At 41.2% G+C, this 15,842-nt stretch overlaps 1 protein-coding gene across 1 annotated transcript in view; it reads left to right on the plus strand.

Annotated features, from left to right (window-relative positions):
- The window catches only part of Pappa2 (pappalysin 2), a 315,095-nt gene that overhangs the window by 32,929 nt on the left and 266,324 nt on the right, over positions 1-15,842 (plus strand). Inside the window, exon 2 of the mRNA XM_008826112.2 lies at positions 11,402-12,473. Within this exon, the coding sequence (XP_008824334.1) occupies positions 11,402-12,473 (1,072 nt within the window). The remainder of the gene's footprint in view (positions 1-11,401; positions 12,474-15,842) is intronic.

Below are 15,842 nucleotides of genomic sequence, written 5' to 3' on the forward strand. Positions count from 1 at the left end.
TTTTCCAATTATTACTCCTTTAATTTCCTTTTCTTGTCTTATTGCTCTTGCAAGAGTTTCAAGCACTATGTTAAAAAGGAGTGGAAGTAGTGGACAACCTTGTCTTGTTTCTGATTTTAATGGGAATGCTTCTAGTTTTTCTCCATTTAACATGCTTTTGGCTGTGAGTTTATTGTATATCTCTTTAATTATGGTGAGGTATGTTCCCTTCAGTCCAATTCTCTCTAGGACTTTGACCATAAATGCATATTGAATTTTGTAAAAGGACTTCTCTGTATCTATTGAGATAACCATGTGGTTCTTGTCTTTGGGCCCATTTATATTATTTATGAAGTTTATTGACTTACATATATTGAACCATCCCTGCATCTCTGGAATCAAGGTGACTTGATCATGGTGGATGATCTTTTTGATGTGGGTCTGTATGTGGTTTGCAAGTATTTTGTTGAGAATTTTTTTGCGTCTATGTTCATTAATGTTATGGGTCTGTAGTTTTCTTTTTTGGTTGTATCTTTACCTGGCTTTGGTATTAGTTTGATCCTGGCTTCATAGAAGGAATTTGGAAGTTCTCCCTCCATTTCTATCTTTTTGAATTAATTAAGTAGTATTGGATGTAGATCTTTTTTAAATGTGTTGTAGAATTCTGCTGTAAATCCATTTGGTCCTGGGCTTTTTTCAGTCAGGAGGTTTCGTACTACTGTTTCAATTTCCTTATGTGTTTTTGGTTTGTTTAAGCTGATGATCTCTTCTTGGTTTAATTTTGGTGGTTCCTATGCTTTTATATACCCATCCATTTCTTTTAGGTTTTCAAATTTAGTAGCATATAGATTTTTAAAGTATTCCTTTATAATTTTCTGGATGTGTTTGGTGTCTGTTGTGATGTTTCACCTTTCATCTCTGATTTTGTTGATTTGGAGGTGCTCTTTCTTTCTTTTGGTTAATGGGCTAGTGGTCTGTCAATCTTGTTTATCTTTTCAAAGACCTAGTTCTTGGATTTTTTTGATTCTTTGTATTGCTTTCTTTGCTTCGGTTTCATTAATTTCTGCTCTGATTTTTGTTATTTCTTCTTGTCTGCTGGGTTTGGGTTTCACTTGTTATTGCTTTTCAAGCGTCTTGAGTCACAATGTTAAGTCATTTATTTGTGTTCTTTCTGATTTTTTTTTTTTTTTTGAGACAGGGTCTTCCTTGTAGTGCTAGCTGTTTTGGAACTCATTATGTAGACCAGGCTGACCTTGAACTCACAGAGATCCACATGCCGCTGCCTCCTGAGTGCTGGGATTAATTTTTTAATGTAGGCACTTAGAGCTTTAATCTTCCCTATAAGCACTGCTTTCAATATATCCCAGAGGTTTTGTTGTGTTATATTGTCCTTTTCATTTAGTTCCCAGAATATTTTTATTTCTTAATTTCTCCTTTGACCCATTCATCATTCAGGAGTGTGTTGTTTAATCTTCATGTGTTCATGTCATTACTAGGGCTTCTTCCAGTGTTGATTTTAATCTTTATTACATTGTGGTCTGATAGAATACATGGGATTATTTTAATCTTTTTGTGCTTATTGAGGCTTATTCTGTGCCCTAGTATGTGGTCAATTTTGAAAAAAGTTCCATGGCGTACTGATTGAAAGTATATTCTTTGGTGCTTGGGTGGAATATTTGGTAGATGTCTCTTAGGCCCATTTGATGTATGGCATTGTTTAATTCAGATGTCTCTCTGTTAATACTCTGTCCTGTTGACCAATCTAATGGAGATAATGGGGTGCTGAAGTCCCCTACTAATAATGAATTGGGATTAACCTGGTTCTTAAATTCCTGTAGTACTGTTTTTATGCATTTAGGTGCACCAAAGTTTGGTGAATATATGTTCATGATTGTAATACCTTCTTAGGTAATTTTTCCTTTGATCAGAATGACATGGCCCTCTTTGTGTCTTCTGGTTAGTTTTAGTTTAAAGTCTAATTTTTCAGATATTAGAATTGCGATGCCTGCTTTTTTCTTAGTTCCATTTGCTTGGTATACTTTTTCCATTTGTTCACCTTAAGGGGGTGACTGTCCTTGAAAGTGAGATGTGTTTCCAGCAGACAGCAAACAGATGGGTTTTGTTTGTTAATCCATTCAGCAAGTCTGTGTCTATTGACTGAGGAGTTCAGTCCATTGATATTTAAAGTTATTAATGAAAGATGTGTATTGATTCCTGTCATTTTTATTTCTGTTTACATTCTTGGTGTAGCTGTGAATTTCCATAGTTATCCCTCCATTAAGTTCCTGTCTGTAACCCCTTGAGTACAGTTGTTCCTTTCCTCAGCTCTTTCTATTGCTTCAAGAAATCTCTGAAAGACTGGCTTTGTGGATATGAATTCTCTCAGCCTATTTATGTCATGGAAGATTTTCCTTTCCCCTTTGACTATAATAGACATTTTGGCTGGGTGAAGTAATCTGGGTTGGCATCTGTGGTCATTTAGAGCTGGGAATACTTTGGTCCAGGCTCTTCTGGCTTTCATAGCTTGCACTGAAAAGTCAGCTGTCATTCTGATGAGTTTTCTTTTATATGTGACTTGTTTTTCTTTTGCAGCCTTCAGTATTCTCTCTCTCTGTTCCGTATATTTAGTGTTTTTAGTATAATGTGCCATGGAGAGTTTCTTTTCTGGTCCTGTCTGTTTGGTGTTCTATATGCTTCTTGTATTTGTATGGGCATGTCTTTAATTTTGAGAAATTTTCTTCTACAATCCTGTTGAAGATCTGGTCCATACCATTATCCTGAGATTCTTCTCCTTCCTATATGCCTATGGTACATAAGTTTGTTCTTCTTATGGTATCACACAATTCCTTCATATTCCATTCTTTTGTTTTCTTAAATTTTTCATAATCTTTTCTTGAGGGGCCTAATTCATCCACTTTATCTTCCAGTTTTGGTATTCTGGTTTCCATCTCATTCATCCTATTGGTGAGACTTTCTCCTGTCATTCCTAATTTGCTTACTGAGTGTTTCACTTCCTTCTTCATTTCAGCCTGAGTATTCTTCAATATTTGTAACTCCTTTCTGAATTCATTCAGAAGTTTTCCATATTTTCTTTCAGTTCTCTTATTTTTTGTTTGTGTGTTCTTTAAATTCTCTGGTGTTTTATCATGTTTATAATTGTTCTTTTGAGTTCCATGTCCTGTGCTATCTCTAAGGGGTTCTCATTGTACTCCTCTACAGGACTGTTGGTACTTGGTGGGGGTGTATTCTTTTAGTTTTTCATGTTATTATTTTTTCCCTCTGACTTTGACATGTAGATTTCTTTTGTAGTGTCTGATTCTTGTGTGAGAATCAAGCCTTATTTTATTGAGATTAGGTCTGCTTCTTTTTGTAAACTTTATATGCCTTTGTGGTTTACTTGTTAGGCATGGAAAGCTGGTTTGTCTAAGCTTCAGTTTTTTTCTTTTGATTTTATATTGGAATGGCCAAATTGCTTTTGTCTTGCTGCTCAGGAGTTCCTCCAGTGGCCCAAGTCTAACAAGGTTCAGATGCTCTCAGGCTTTCTCGTAAGATCTGGATCCCCCCAGGAAAGATGCTGGCCTTAAGAATTTGAGGGCTGGCCTGGTGTGGGAGCAAGTCTGAGGACAGATGATGCTGACCCCCAGGAAGCTGGAGCCTGTGTTGCCTAGTGATGCAAAGGGAGTTAGGGGTGGGAAGAGGCTCCAAGGGCTCCTGGGGACTACAGGGAGGAATTGGTTTGGTCTAGATGCAAAGGATCAGGAAGCAGAGGGGATTCTGGGAAAAAGATCAGCCCATAGGTCTGGGGTGTTAAGACAAGAAATGAGCCAGTACCAGGGCTAGGTGGAGAGATAGAGTAGGGGAGCTGGGAGGGTGCATGAGGCTAGGGGAGTCAAGACACTGTGTTGGCTGCCAAACTTACCCAGGAAAGGTGCTGCCCCCAGGAAACTGGTGGCTGTGACCCCCAGAGATGCAAAGGGAGGTGGGGGTGGGAACAGGCTCAGAGGGATCCTGTGCACTATAGGGAGGAATTGGGTTGGTCTGGATGCAATGGATCAGGAAGCAGTGGGGATTCTGGGCCTAGAGGTCAGTCCAGGGGTCTGGAATGCCTAGATAAGGAATGGACCAGTACCCAGGCTAGGAAGAGAGATGGGGTGGGGGAACTGGGAGCTTCAATGAGTCTGGGAGTGGTCAAGGCACAGTGGGGACCACCAAACTTACCCAGGAAAGATGCTGATCCCACAAATCTGATGGCTCTGCATCCCAGGGATTCAAAGGGAGGTATGGGCAGGAAGAGGCCCAAGGGCTCCAGGGGATTACAAGGATGATGGGTTGGTCTGGATGCAAAGGATCACAAAGCTGTGGAGATTCTAGGTCAAGAGGTCAGTCTAGGGTCTGGGGTGTCAAGACAAGAAATGGGCCAATTCCCAGGCTAAAAGGAGAGATGGGGTGGGGGAGCTGAGAGGATGAATGTGGCTGGAGGTGTCAAGGAATGATGGGCCCTGAGGAACTCACCAAGGAAAGATGCTGGCCCCAAGAAAGCTGGTGGCTGTGTTCCCCAGGGATGCAAATGGAGGTGGGAGAGAGAGCAGGCCCAGAGGGCTCCTAGAGACTACAGGAAAGAATTGGGTTGGTCTGGATGCAAAGGATCAGGAAGCGGTGGGGATTCTGGGCCAAGAGGTCAGTCCAGGTGTCTGGGGTTCAAAGAGGAGAAATGGCCTATACCCATCCTAGGAAGAGGGATGGGGTTGGGAAGCTGGAAGGGTGAGTTAGGCTGGAGGAGTCAAGGTGCTGTGGGGGCTGCCAAAGTTACCCAGGAAAAATGCTTACTCCAGGAAGCTGGTAGCTGTGCTACTTAGGGATGCAAAGTGTGGTGGGGGCATGAACAGTCTCAGAGGGCTCCTGGGGACTATAGGAGGAACTGGGTTCATCTGGATGCAAAGGATCAGGAGCAGTGGGTATTCTGGGCTAAGAGGTAAGTCCAGGGGTCTGGGTTGCCAAGGAAAGAAATGGGCCAGTATGCAGGCTAGGAGGAGAGGTGGAATGGGGAAGCTGGATGGGTGCCTGAGGCTGGGGGAGTCAAGGCACAGTGGGTCCTGAGGCACTTACCTAGGAAATATGCTGACCCAGGAAGCTGATGCCTGTGCCACCCAGGGATACAAAGGGAAGTGGGAGATTGAAGAGGTCCAAGGTCTCCTGGGGAATATAGGGAGGAATTGGTTTGATTTGGATGCAAAAAAATCAGGAAGCAAGGGGATTCTGGGCCAAGATGTCAGTCCAGGGCTCTGGGGTGCCAAGACAAGAAATGGGCCAGTACCCAGGCTAGGAGGAGAGATGGGGTAGGGGAGCTGGGAGGGTGAATGAGGCTGAGGGAGTCAAGGTGTGGTGGTAGCCACCAAACTGACCCAGGAAAGATGCTGGCCCCAGGAAGCTGCTGGCTGTGCCCCCAGGGATACAAAGGCAGGTGGGGGTGAGAACAGACCCAGAGGGCTCCTGGGGAATACAGGGAGGAATTGGGTTGGTCTGGATGCAAAGGATCAAGAAACAGTGGGGATTCTGGACCATGAGTTCAGTCCAGAGGTCTGATGTGCCAAGACAAGAAATGAGCCTGTACCCAGTCTAGGAGGAGAGATCTAAACAATGTGTTTTTATCTTATTCATATTCCCTCCCCCAACTGCACCCCATTACTACTTCTATCCAATTTCATGTACTCTATTATGTGTATTAAGACCTACATATTTCATTTTTATTGTATTTTTTCAATTTTCATACAATATAGTTTGATGGTATTTAGATCCCTTCCCCTCTTTGCACCTCTCCCCACTGACCCTCTAATTTAATGTACTCTCTTATATTCGTAATATAACCTATAGATTCTGATTTGTGTCCCTAAATGTCCTTCAGTGTGGGTCCATACACTGGGCCCACCAAGAGTCCCATCCCTTTGAGACACTGTTTTTCACCTCTCAGCAGTCATCAGCTGCCAAAAGGTCCTTAGGTTGGGTTTAAATTTCTTACTCTCTTCCTCATATCTATGCTGGGATTTTGCCTGGTTTGAGCTTGCATAGAAGACTTGTAGAGTCAAATTTGTGCCCCCAAATGTTCGACGTGGTTTCATCCATTAGAGCCTGGTTAGCTACCAAGAGTCACAACTTTCAACAAGTCTGACTCTCTTCTTTCTAGCAGTCACCAGTTTCCATGAGTTCCTCAGGTAGCGATGGGATTTCTTACCCACGTCCTCATGTCTATGCTGGTATTTTGTTTGGGTTGAGCTTACATGGGACTAGTGCATGCTGTCACCATTGCTGTGAGTTCATATGAGTAACTTCCCAGATGTCTAAAAACTCTGTTTCCTTGGGTCATATACCACCTCTGGCTCTTATGGTCTTTCTACCACTTCTTCTACAATGGTCCCTGAGCCTTTGAAGGCAGAAGTTTGTTACAGGTGTCCAATTCAGGGATAAGCACTCTGCACTCTTATTTTCTGCACATTGGCCAGTTGTGAATTTCTGTGTTAATTACCATCTGCTGTATAAGGAAGATTTTTCTTCTGAGAGTTGAGAGAGCCATTCATTTACGGGTATAACAATAAGTCATTAGTATTAATTTTAATTCTATATATATTTAGCAGAATAATAGTATTTGGCTCTCCCCTATGGACTGTGGACTTTCTAGCCACATGTTCAGGTATCATTGTCAGGTATGGGCTCTACCTTATGAAGTCGGCAGTCCAATTAGAGAGTGGTTGGTTACTCCCATAATATTCATACCACTATTGTGTCAGAGATCATGCCTCTTATGTCTATGCCATGTTAGTTGTTGAAGCACACAGGATTCAAAGCTGGGTAAGGTTCATCGTCATTTTGTTTCTTCTGGTAGCATGTATAGCACCTTCCAGCTCTGTGAAAGATAGCTAGTAGAGATGAAGCCTTGAAACCAGTAACAGCTTGATTTATCCTTGTTTTTTTTTTTTTTTTTTTTACTGTGGTTCATGTATGTAGTATTTTCAGCAATAGACTCTTACTGTAAGTTTCTGGTGGGTAACCAAAAGTAGGGTCAGTATCCAGTCATGTTTCAGGGTCTATGGGACCCCTAGTCAACATATACAAATGAGAGTCCATTCCAGGCATTGAGCTTTTACTTTGCTGCCCTAATGTGTCTAGTAGGGGTAATGCCTTACCCCCTTTTATATGGTAACTCTTTTTGTATCCTATTATAATGTATATGTATATTGTTTAAGAAGCCTCTATAGGATTGCCTTCATTATGTCCCATAGATTTTGGTATGCTGTCCTTTCATTTTCATTCAATTGTAGGAATTTTTAAATTTCTCTCTTCGTTTATCCCTTGATTTAATTTTCATTCAGCAGTGTGTTGTCTAGTTTTCATGTATACTTTTTCTCACTTTTATTTTTGTTGATAATTAGCATTATTCCTTTGTGGTCAGAGTATAATACAGGGTGTAATTGCAATTTTCCTAACTTTGTGGAGATTTGCTTTGTGTCGTAATATGTGGTTGATTTCAAATAAAGTTCCATGGGCTGCTGAGAAAAAAGTGTATTCTTTGGTGTTTGGCTGGAATGTTCTGTAGATTCTGTTAGGTCCATTTAATTTATAATGCTAATTAACTCCAGGGTTTCTCTATTTACTTTTTGTCTAGCTGACCTGACTATTGGTGACAGTGGGGTATTGAAGTTATCCACTATTACTGTGTTACAGTCAATGTATGATTTTTAGATCTAATAGAGTTTCTTTTATGAAATTGGGTGCCCCTATGTGTGGTTCATATATGGTTGAGATAGTAACATCTTCTTGGGTGAATTTTTCCTTTAATATGTATAAATTGATCATTCTTATCTCTTACTAGTTTTGGTTTGAAATGTATTTTTTAAGATATTAGAATAGCTATACCCGCTTCCTTCTCAGTTCCATTTTCTTGGAATATCTTTTTCCATCCTTTTATCCTAAGGTGGTGGTGATCATTGATGGTGAGGTATGTTTCTTGGAAGCAACAAATCAATAGATCCATTTTATAATTCAGTTAGTTTTGCCTTCTTAGTGTGGATTTGAGGCCATTATTATTGAGGGTTGTTAGTTACCAATGTTTTTTTAATTCCTGTTATATTGGTGTAGTAGTGTTGTTTTCTTAGACCTTTTTTGGTTAACTGTTCTGAGATATTTTATTTCTTCTTTGTGCCCTCTTGAGAGTGTTTAATGTCTTCAGAATCAAATATTCCATCAAGTATTCTCTGTGGAGCTTGTTTTGTGGACATATACTCCTTAAATTATTTTTTCATGGGAAGTTTTTCTTTCTCCTTTAATTATAGCTGATAGTTTTGCTGGGTATAGCAATCTGAGCTGGAATCTATGCTTTCATGACTTGTAGGACATGGGTCCAAGACTTTCAGGCTTTCATAGTCTCCATTGAAAAGTTAGTTGTTATTCTGATGGGCCTGTCTTTATATGTGACTTGATCTTTCTCTCTCACAGCTTTTGATGTCTTTCTGTACACTTAGTGTTTTGACTATTACATGACATGGGGAGTGTTTTTCTCTATACTTGGGTGTTCTGTCTGCTTCTTGTATTGTGACAGGTGTTTTTTCCCCTAGATTTAGGAAGTTTTCTTCCATGATTTTATTAAAAATATTTTCAGTGCTTTTGACCTGGGTTTATGCTTTTTCTTCTATACCTATGATTCATAGGTTGTGTCTTTTTACAATGTTCCAGAGGTCTTGCATATTCCATTCCTGGGTTATTTTAGATTTGACATTTTCTTTGATTGAGCAATCCATTTCCCCAAGCTTGTCTTGAAGATCTAATACTCTGTTCTATTTCCTCCACTTCCTTTCTCTAAAATTTTTGTTTGGATTCTCAAATTTTTCATTTTAAGCTTTATTTCACTTTGGTTTTTCTTCAGAGATTGTATCTCTTTATTGATTCTAATTTAATGTTTTGAATTGTTTTATTTATTTCATTCAATTGTTTTTGTTTTCAGGGCCTTCATTTGTTTAGTTTTTTATTAAACTCCTCTTTGATTTCCTTCAACATATTTATAATTGCTATTTTGAAATCATTTTCTTGTGCATCCCCTGGGTTGCTGTTCTCAGGAAGCATTATGGTGAGAGTGCTAATTTCTAGAGAAGACATATTATCTTGGTTCTTCATGTTGTTTGTGTTTTTGCAATGAGACATCTGCATCTGGACATGTGTGGTTGTGTTTCTTGTTATGGGTTGGCGATATTGTCTTTGCTGAATGTTTGTATATTTGCTTGCTATTTCCCCAACTTGTCAGGTTATGTCTCAGCTGAGTAGTGGTTGGCGCTCAGTTTTGTGGCCACTTTATTTTGACATGCAAATGAAATATAGGAAGTGGTCTCAGTTAAACTAGAAGTAGGTGCAACTTTTGATTTGAGGATTCAGGATTGACTCTATGTCATCCTGGATCAGTATGGTGTTCTGGGTGGCTACTAGGTGAACAGGTTTGCTGATATAGTAGGCTGGAGGAGCTCATGGGCCTGGGGCACATAAAGGTATTATTTCCTGAGCATGCCCAAGAGCTGAGATCATGAAGGGAACTCATCATAGCAAGTCTTGGGGAAGGTGCTGCTCTAGGGTGGTCAAAGAACCCATTGACCCAAGGAGACCTGAGAGCCGAGATGGCAGGCTCTCAGGAAGTCTCAGGAATGGGAGTGTGAAACCGAAAGTCAGGGGCAGGAAAGGAGCCCAAGCAGTCCTGAGAGCTGAGAAGGTAGAGGGATCTCATTATAGTAAGTCTATGAGTATATTTAGATCTGCGATGGGCAAAGATTTTAGTGACCAAAGGAAGCTTGAGAGCTGAGATGAATACAATGCTTTTTAAACTATGTGAAGTGAAAGAAAATATTAATCAGAGGAACTTTGTTAGCATTGATCATAGAAGGTTCGTCTTCTTTATGACCCCCATACAACTATTTTTTTAAAGAACAGTGTCTTAAACTTCTTTAATAGACAAACTATACGAGCACAAGAATAAAAAACAAATCAAAGCAATAAACAAAGCCCCTAGATGAACATCTGTATTGTATTGGAGCTAGTTATTACCAGTTCTTCATAATTGTATTGCTCACATTATTGGGTTGGGAAGGAGCTATATTTTTAAACTAACATTAATTGCTTAAATTATAAATTATTAATTTATGTTAGAGACAAGAGAAGATATTCTACCATTTATGAGATCATAGCTGCTTTTAAAACATTTGCCTACCATAAGAATGAGAAACCTTCTGGCTAATAAATCCAGGTGATCTATAAACAAATTTTGTTGACTTGGATTATATAGGAAGTCAAAAATACTTAAAATTATTGTCTAACAGTCTGGGGGAAGAGCAATTCTTTATTTTAACCCCAGACTCCTGATCTTTAGGATCTCCATCAATCACCCAAGTCAAGAAGTATTTATTATACTATTTCCATGGAAATGTAAAGCTTTCATGTAATTTATAATTAAAGATTCTCTTGAGACTACATATAAGAAGAGGTACTCAGCAGGAGATGGTGGCTCAACCAAAGAAGGGTGTTGGGATCATTCAGGGACCCTGCTTTGTCTGAGGGTTCCCTTCCATTTGGGGTACTGCCTCACCACCTCTCTAATATGCTTCTTGCTGCCACTAAATGAACTGGTGTTGAGAGGTGTTCCTGCCTTTGTTTATTCCAATGTTTTTATTGGTCTTGAGCCTCTCTGAGCAAGGTGGTAGGGAAGTACATGGCAGGGATCTCATTTATGTGTTTTGTGACAGGCATCACTGGGTAGAAAATTGATCTTTCTCATACATTCATGTTTTACAGTCGAGGACCATGGGGACAATGCTGTTTTGTATTCTCTGGGACATAGTTCTCTCTGGATGGCAGTTGGACTAGAGAGAACAGTGGGCTAGGAGTCATATTAGGATGCTACAGTTTTTTCTGAGAGACGTGGTGATTCAGAAGCTCCTTATTTCCTTACAAGAAGCATGATTTTAATGTTCAAGAAAGAAAGTGACTTTTGAGGGGGCAGAAGATTACTGTCATCTTGAGAGACCATAGGTGCCCCTGTAGCATCTGAGGAAATGCAAAGAAGCTAGTGAGGGAAAGAAGGAACTCAAAGTCAGTGAACGTGAAGAGTGCTTGGGGGAAGTATAATGAAGAGCATTATTGGTGTTGGATACCCATTTCCCAGCTCCCACCTTGGTTATTTTTAAACTCCAGAATTTGCTAAATTGAGTGGAATCTTATATCAGCTTCCTTTTGTGGATGGAGACTGCCAGATGCTCCAATATGGGAGTATGGACAGGCAGCCCAGGTGGGGGACTGAAAACCTACATTCTTGCTATTTACATGAACTTTCTTCTCTCTTTCTCCACTCCCTTTGTATCTGGTCTCTCTTCCTTCAACTCTTCTTCTTTCCCAGGTGTGTTTGATAACTGTTCCCACACAATCAATGACAAAGGCTGGGCCTTGGGGATCCGCTCAGGGAAGGAAAAGGGAAGAAGAGATGCTCGCTTTTTCTTCTCCCTCCGTACTGACCGTGTGAAGAAAGCCACCATTGTGACTGGTCATAGCCGCTACCAGCCAGGCACATGGACTCATGTGACAGCCACTTATGATGGACAGAACATTGCTCTGTATGTGGATGGCACTCGGGTAGCTAGTAGTTCTGATCAGTCTGGACCCCTGAACAGCCCTTTCATGGCATCTTGCCGCTCTCTGCTCCTGGGAGGGGACAGCTCCGAGGATGGGCACTATTTTCGTGGATACCTGGGCACGTTGGTCATCTGGTCGACTGCTCTCCCCCAATCCCACCTCCAGCACAGTCCCCAGCATCCAGGTGGAGCAGAGGAGCTGAACACCCTGATCCTGACAGCCACTTTTGACCCTCTGACCGAACAGTGGACCCCTTTTAGAGATGAGACTTATCCCCGGCTAGAGGTTCTGCATGACTCGGAGTCACAACCCGAGATTCTGTCACCTCTGCAGCCTCCACCTTGTGGGCAAACAGCTTGTGACAATGTAGAACTGATCTCCCAGTACAACAGACATGGGCCCCTTCGGGGAGAGAAAGTGATCCGCTACCAAGTGGTGAACATCTGTGATGATGCAGGTCTACATCCCATTGTGAGTGAGGAGCAGATCCGCAGGCAGCATGAGGCACTGAACCAAGCTTTCAGCCGCTACAACATCAGCTGGCAACTGAGTGTCCATCTGGTCCACAACTCCACCCTGCGCCATCGGGTTGTGCTTGTGAACTGTGAGCCCAGCAAGATTGGCAATGATCACTGTGATCCCGAGTGTGAACACCCACTCACTGGCTACGATGGGGGTGACTGCCGCCTGCAGGGCCGCTGTTACTCCTGGAATCGCAGGGACGGGATTTGTCACGTGGAGTGCAATAACATGCTGAACGATTTTGATGATGGAGACTGCTGTGATCCTGAAGTGACTGATGTGCGCAAGACCTGCTTTGACCCCGACTCACCCAAGAGGTAAGGGTCTGAGGTCTGGGATGTCCTGTTTTCAGGGTGCAATTCTAAAACTGTTTTATTCTTTTTTGACTCCTGGAGACAAAAAAAGGTTCACACAGTCCCCAAATAAAACCTTTCCCACATCAGACTTAACTGGTCTTTTAGGAATTACTAGGTGTGTGAGGTAATTAAGGATATTGAAATGCTTAACATAAGACTCAGTAATCACAGAGTTCAGGGTCTGTGAAGCAGACCTTATGTAGGGCACCTTAAGTCACTTGTAGAGAATCCAAGGCACAGGAAAGCCCAAGACTTCTACCAAGGAATCCCCAAGAAGAAGCACAGTGAACAGTGATAGAGGCCAGCCATAACAATCAAGTGTGAAAATCCTTCCTGTTGACTGTTCTCACTAAGGTAATGCAGATTCATGCAAAGGACTGACTGTCCCAAGTTTTTGGTGCTCATAGAACAGGTCAATGGTTTCCTGGACACAAATCATTCTACACTAGTCTCTCTTTAGTGACTAGAGTCCTTCAGGATTCCCCTAGTAAGTTTCATTCTCCACATGGCATCCAGAAGGAATTTTGAAAAAGGCAGGTCAGATAATTCCTTTCTTAACTTCATCAGAACTCACTGGGTCCCAGGATCTACTGCAGTCTGGCCACTGCCCACCTCTCTAGCTTCTTCCTCAACTGCTGTCCCTACCCACCCTGCAAAGTCCCTGACTCTGCTTTGTTCAGCTGAACATATTAAACTTGTTACTCTTCCCACCCCACTGCTGCCCTGCACCAGGGTTTTACACTGGCTATTCCTGGAATCTTCTTTTCCTTGGTTTCCCCTTCTCATCATTGATGTATTCAATGGAGTGTTATCACATGGTGAAATTTTTTTCTGATCCTCCAACCTAAAACAGCTACTCAATCATATTTACATCAGCTAATCTCCTTTTCAATTTGATTTACTTTTATTTTATGTGTTTGAGTGTATTGTCTACATGTGTGTAAGTGCACACGTGTCGTGCAGTGCCCACAGAGGACAGAAGACGGCATTGGATCCCCTGGAACTGGAGTTATGGATAATTATTAGCTGCCATGTGGGTGCTGGGATTGAAACCTGGGTCTTCGGTAAGAACAGCCAGTGCCATTAACTAACCAGCCTTCTCTCCAGCCCCCACATCAACTAATCTTCATCACCTGTGCAGCACTTCGTATTGTTCTTATGCATCTGTGTGCTTTTCTGTCTTGCCCTATTTAGAATATCAGTTCCATGAGATTGGGGCCTCATCAGGAATAATAACTACTATTATTCTTGTGTATTCCTAGGGCCTTGAACAGTGGTTGACATAGTTATTTATCTTACGTTTATTTTGATGAATGAACCCATAGCTGTGTCTTCTGTTCTGAGACAGAATCAATAAGAAACATCTCATTTGGTATCTGCCTCAGGGGTCAGGGGAGAGAGAGAGAGAGAGAGAGAGAGAGAGAGAGAGAGAGAGAGATAAAGAAGGACAGGGGCAGTAAGCATCTCAATCTGTATACGACAACACAGGGTCCCTAGTACAACCAGTTTCTTTGCTCAAACGATGAAAAGTGAAGCAAGTCACCTGAGCTAAAGTATAGGGTGGATGGGAAGTGGAGAGACTGGATCCCACCCAACTCAGCTCCCACCCAACACCTGTATGGTGTCTTTTTGTTGGACACAGTTTATAAGTAGTTCATGACATTCCTGGGCAGACTTCTTGGTGTCTGCTAACCCTATCAGCCTGGTCTGTAGTTCAGGTACATGGTACTGAGGACTGAGTTTCAGATTCAGAGTCGGGAAACACAGCTGAATTCTGAAGCCTTTGCTTCTAGGTATACAAGTTATATACATCTTGCTTAAAAAATGAGGGTGATTACTTTAATACTTTAATTATCTATGTCCTAGTGTTGTTTTGTGAGTCAAATGAAACAGGGTATAGGAAAATGTTTGGTAACTCTAAAGTTTTCAACGTACACAAGTAGCACCAACCTAATGTTAGTGCCATTATTATTAAATTTATAAACAAATGGGCAGCCTTTGTTTATACAGTAACATGCAGGGAACTGACTATATTGCCAGAATATTTGCATATGAAAATTCCATTTGGATTTGAATTTTAGACTGTGATAACCTTAAACAGAGGCTAGACCTCACTAATAGTAGTGTTTGGCAATGCTTAGGATTCTTTGAAGAGAAGTCTTTCTTGGTCCCTTAGGTTTTTGCAACAATTTACTGCCCTAAAGAGGGAGGGGCCACCTAAATTTGGACTGTGGGAGGGCCCTAAAGAGGGAGGGCCACCTAAATTTGGACTGTGGGTCTCTGATGGATAAAGCATAGATCATGGTAGGAGTATAGCAGAGCAAACTGCTTACTCCATGCTCTAGGGAGTAAGAGAAAAGGAAGATACCAGGATCCCATAATCTACTCTGACGGTATATCCTTGCGGACTCAAGAACTGTCTACTAGACTTGAATATCTAAATATTCTATCACTTCCCAATAGCATTACTCTGGGGAATCAATCATTTAACATATGGACTGTTGGGAGAGCGTTAGTCAGACTTTTGTTGCTAACAGATCCCTGAGGGATTTGATTTGAAGTAGGAAATGTTTAACTTATACTTTTAGAAGTTTTAGTTCATGGTCATTTGGTTCTGTGTTTTTGGATCTGTGGTGAGATAATACATCATGATCATTAAAAACTATATACTTTATGACAGCCAGGAAGTAGAGAGAAACTGAGAGGTGTTAAGGGATATATCCTTTAAAAGCATGTTCCCATGACCCACCTCCTTCAAGTAGCCCCAATTTCTATGTCTCTGCCACCTCCCAATAGTGACAGCAAACTTTGATTCCATCAGCATATTAATCCATTGATGAAGTCAGAACTCCCATCCCATGATCCATCACTTCCAAATAAATATATCAGTTTGCAACCAGTCCTTTAACATATGAGATTTGGGAGACATTTCAAATTCAAACCATAACCTACATTCCAAGTCACTGCAGCAGTCTTTTAAGGTACCAGGGCATCATTATCCCCAGAATGGCCCTTTATCTGTCTGAATTTCTATAGCATTACCTTTTTCTGGATCTTAATAACTTATTCCCCTCACTGCCTCAGAGTTGTCAGTAGGTACTCATCCCATTCCACTTGTTGACCCAGTTCAATGATTCCTGCATACAATTCTTGATTTGTGTAACTAAAGGAAATATGGGGTATGAGGATTAAATCCAGTGTCTTGATCATGCTAAGAACAAGTTCTACCGTTAAGTTAACCTCCCATCCCCACATAATTAAACATTTGCTCCTTAAAAATATTTAAGCTATGGTAATAAATGTTCATGTTTAATTTTTCTGTATGCATAC

This window comes from Nannospalax galili, unplaced genomic scaffold (genome assembly GCF_000622305.1).
Source record: "Nannospalax galili isolate Female #2095 unplaced genomic scaffold, S.galili_v1.0 scaffold429, whole genome shotgun sequence".
NCBI lineage: Eukaryota > Metazoa > Chordata > Mammalia > Rodentia > Spalacidae > Nannospalax > Nannospalax galili.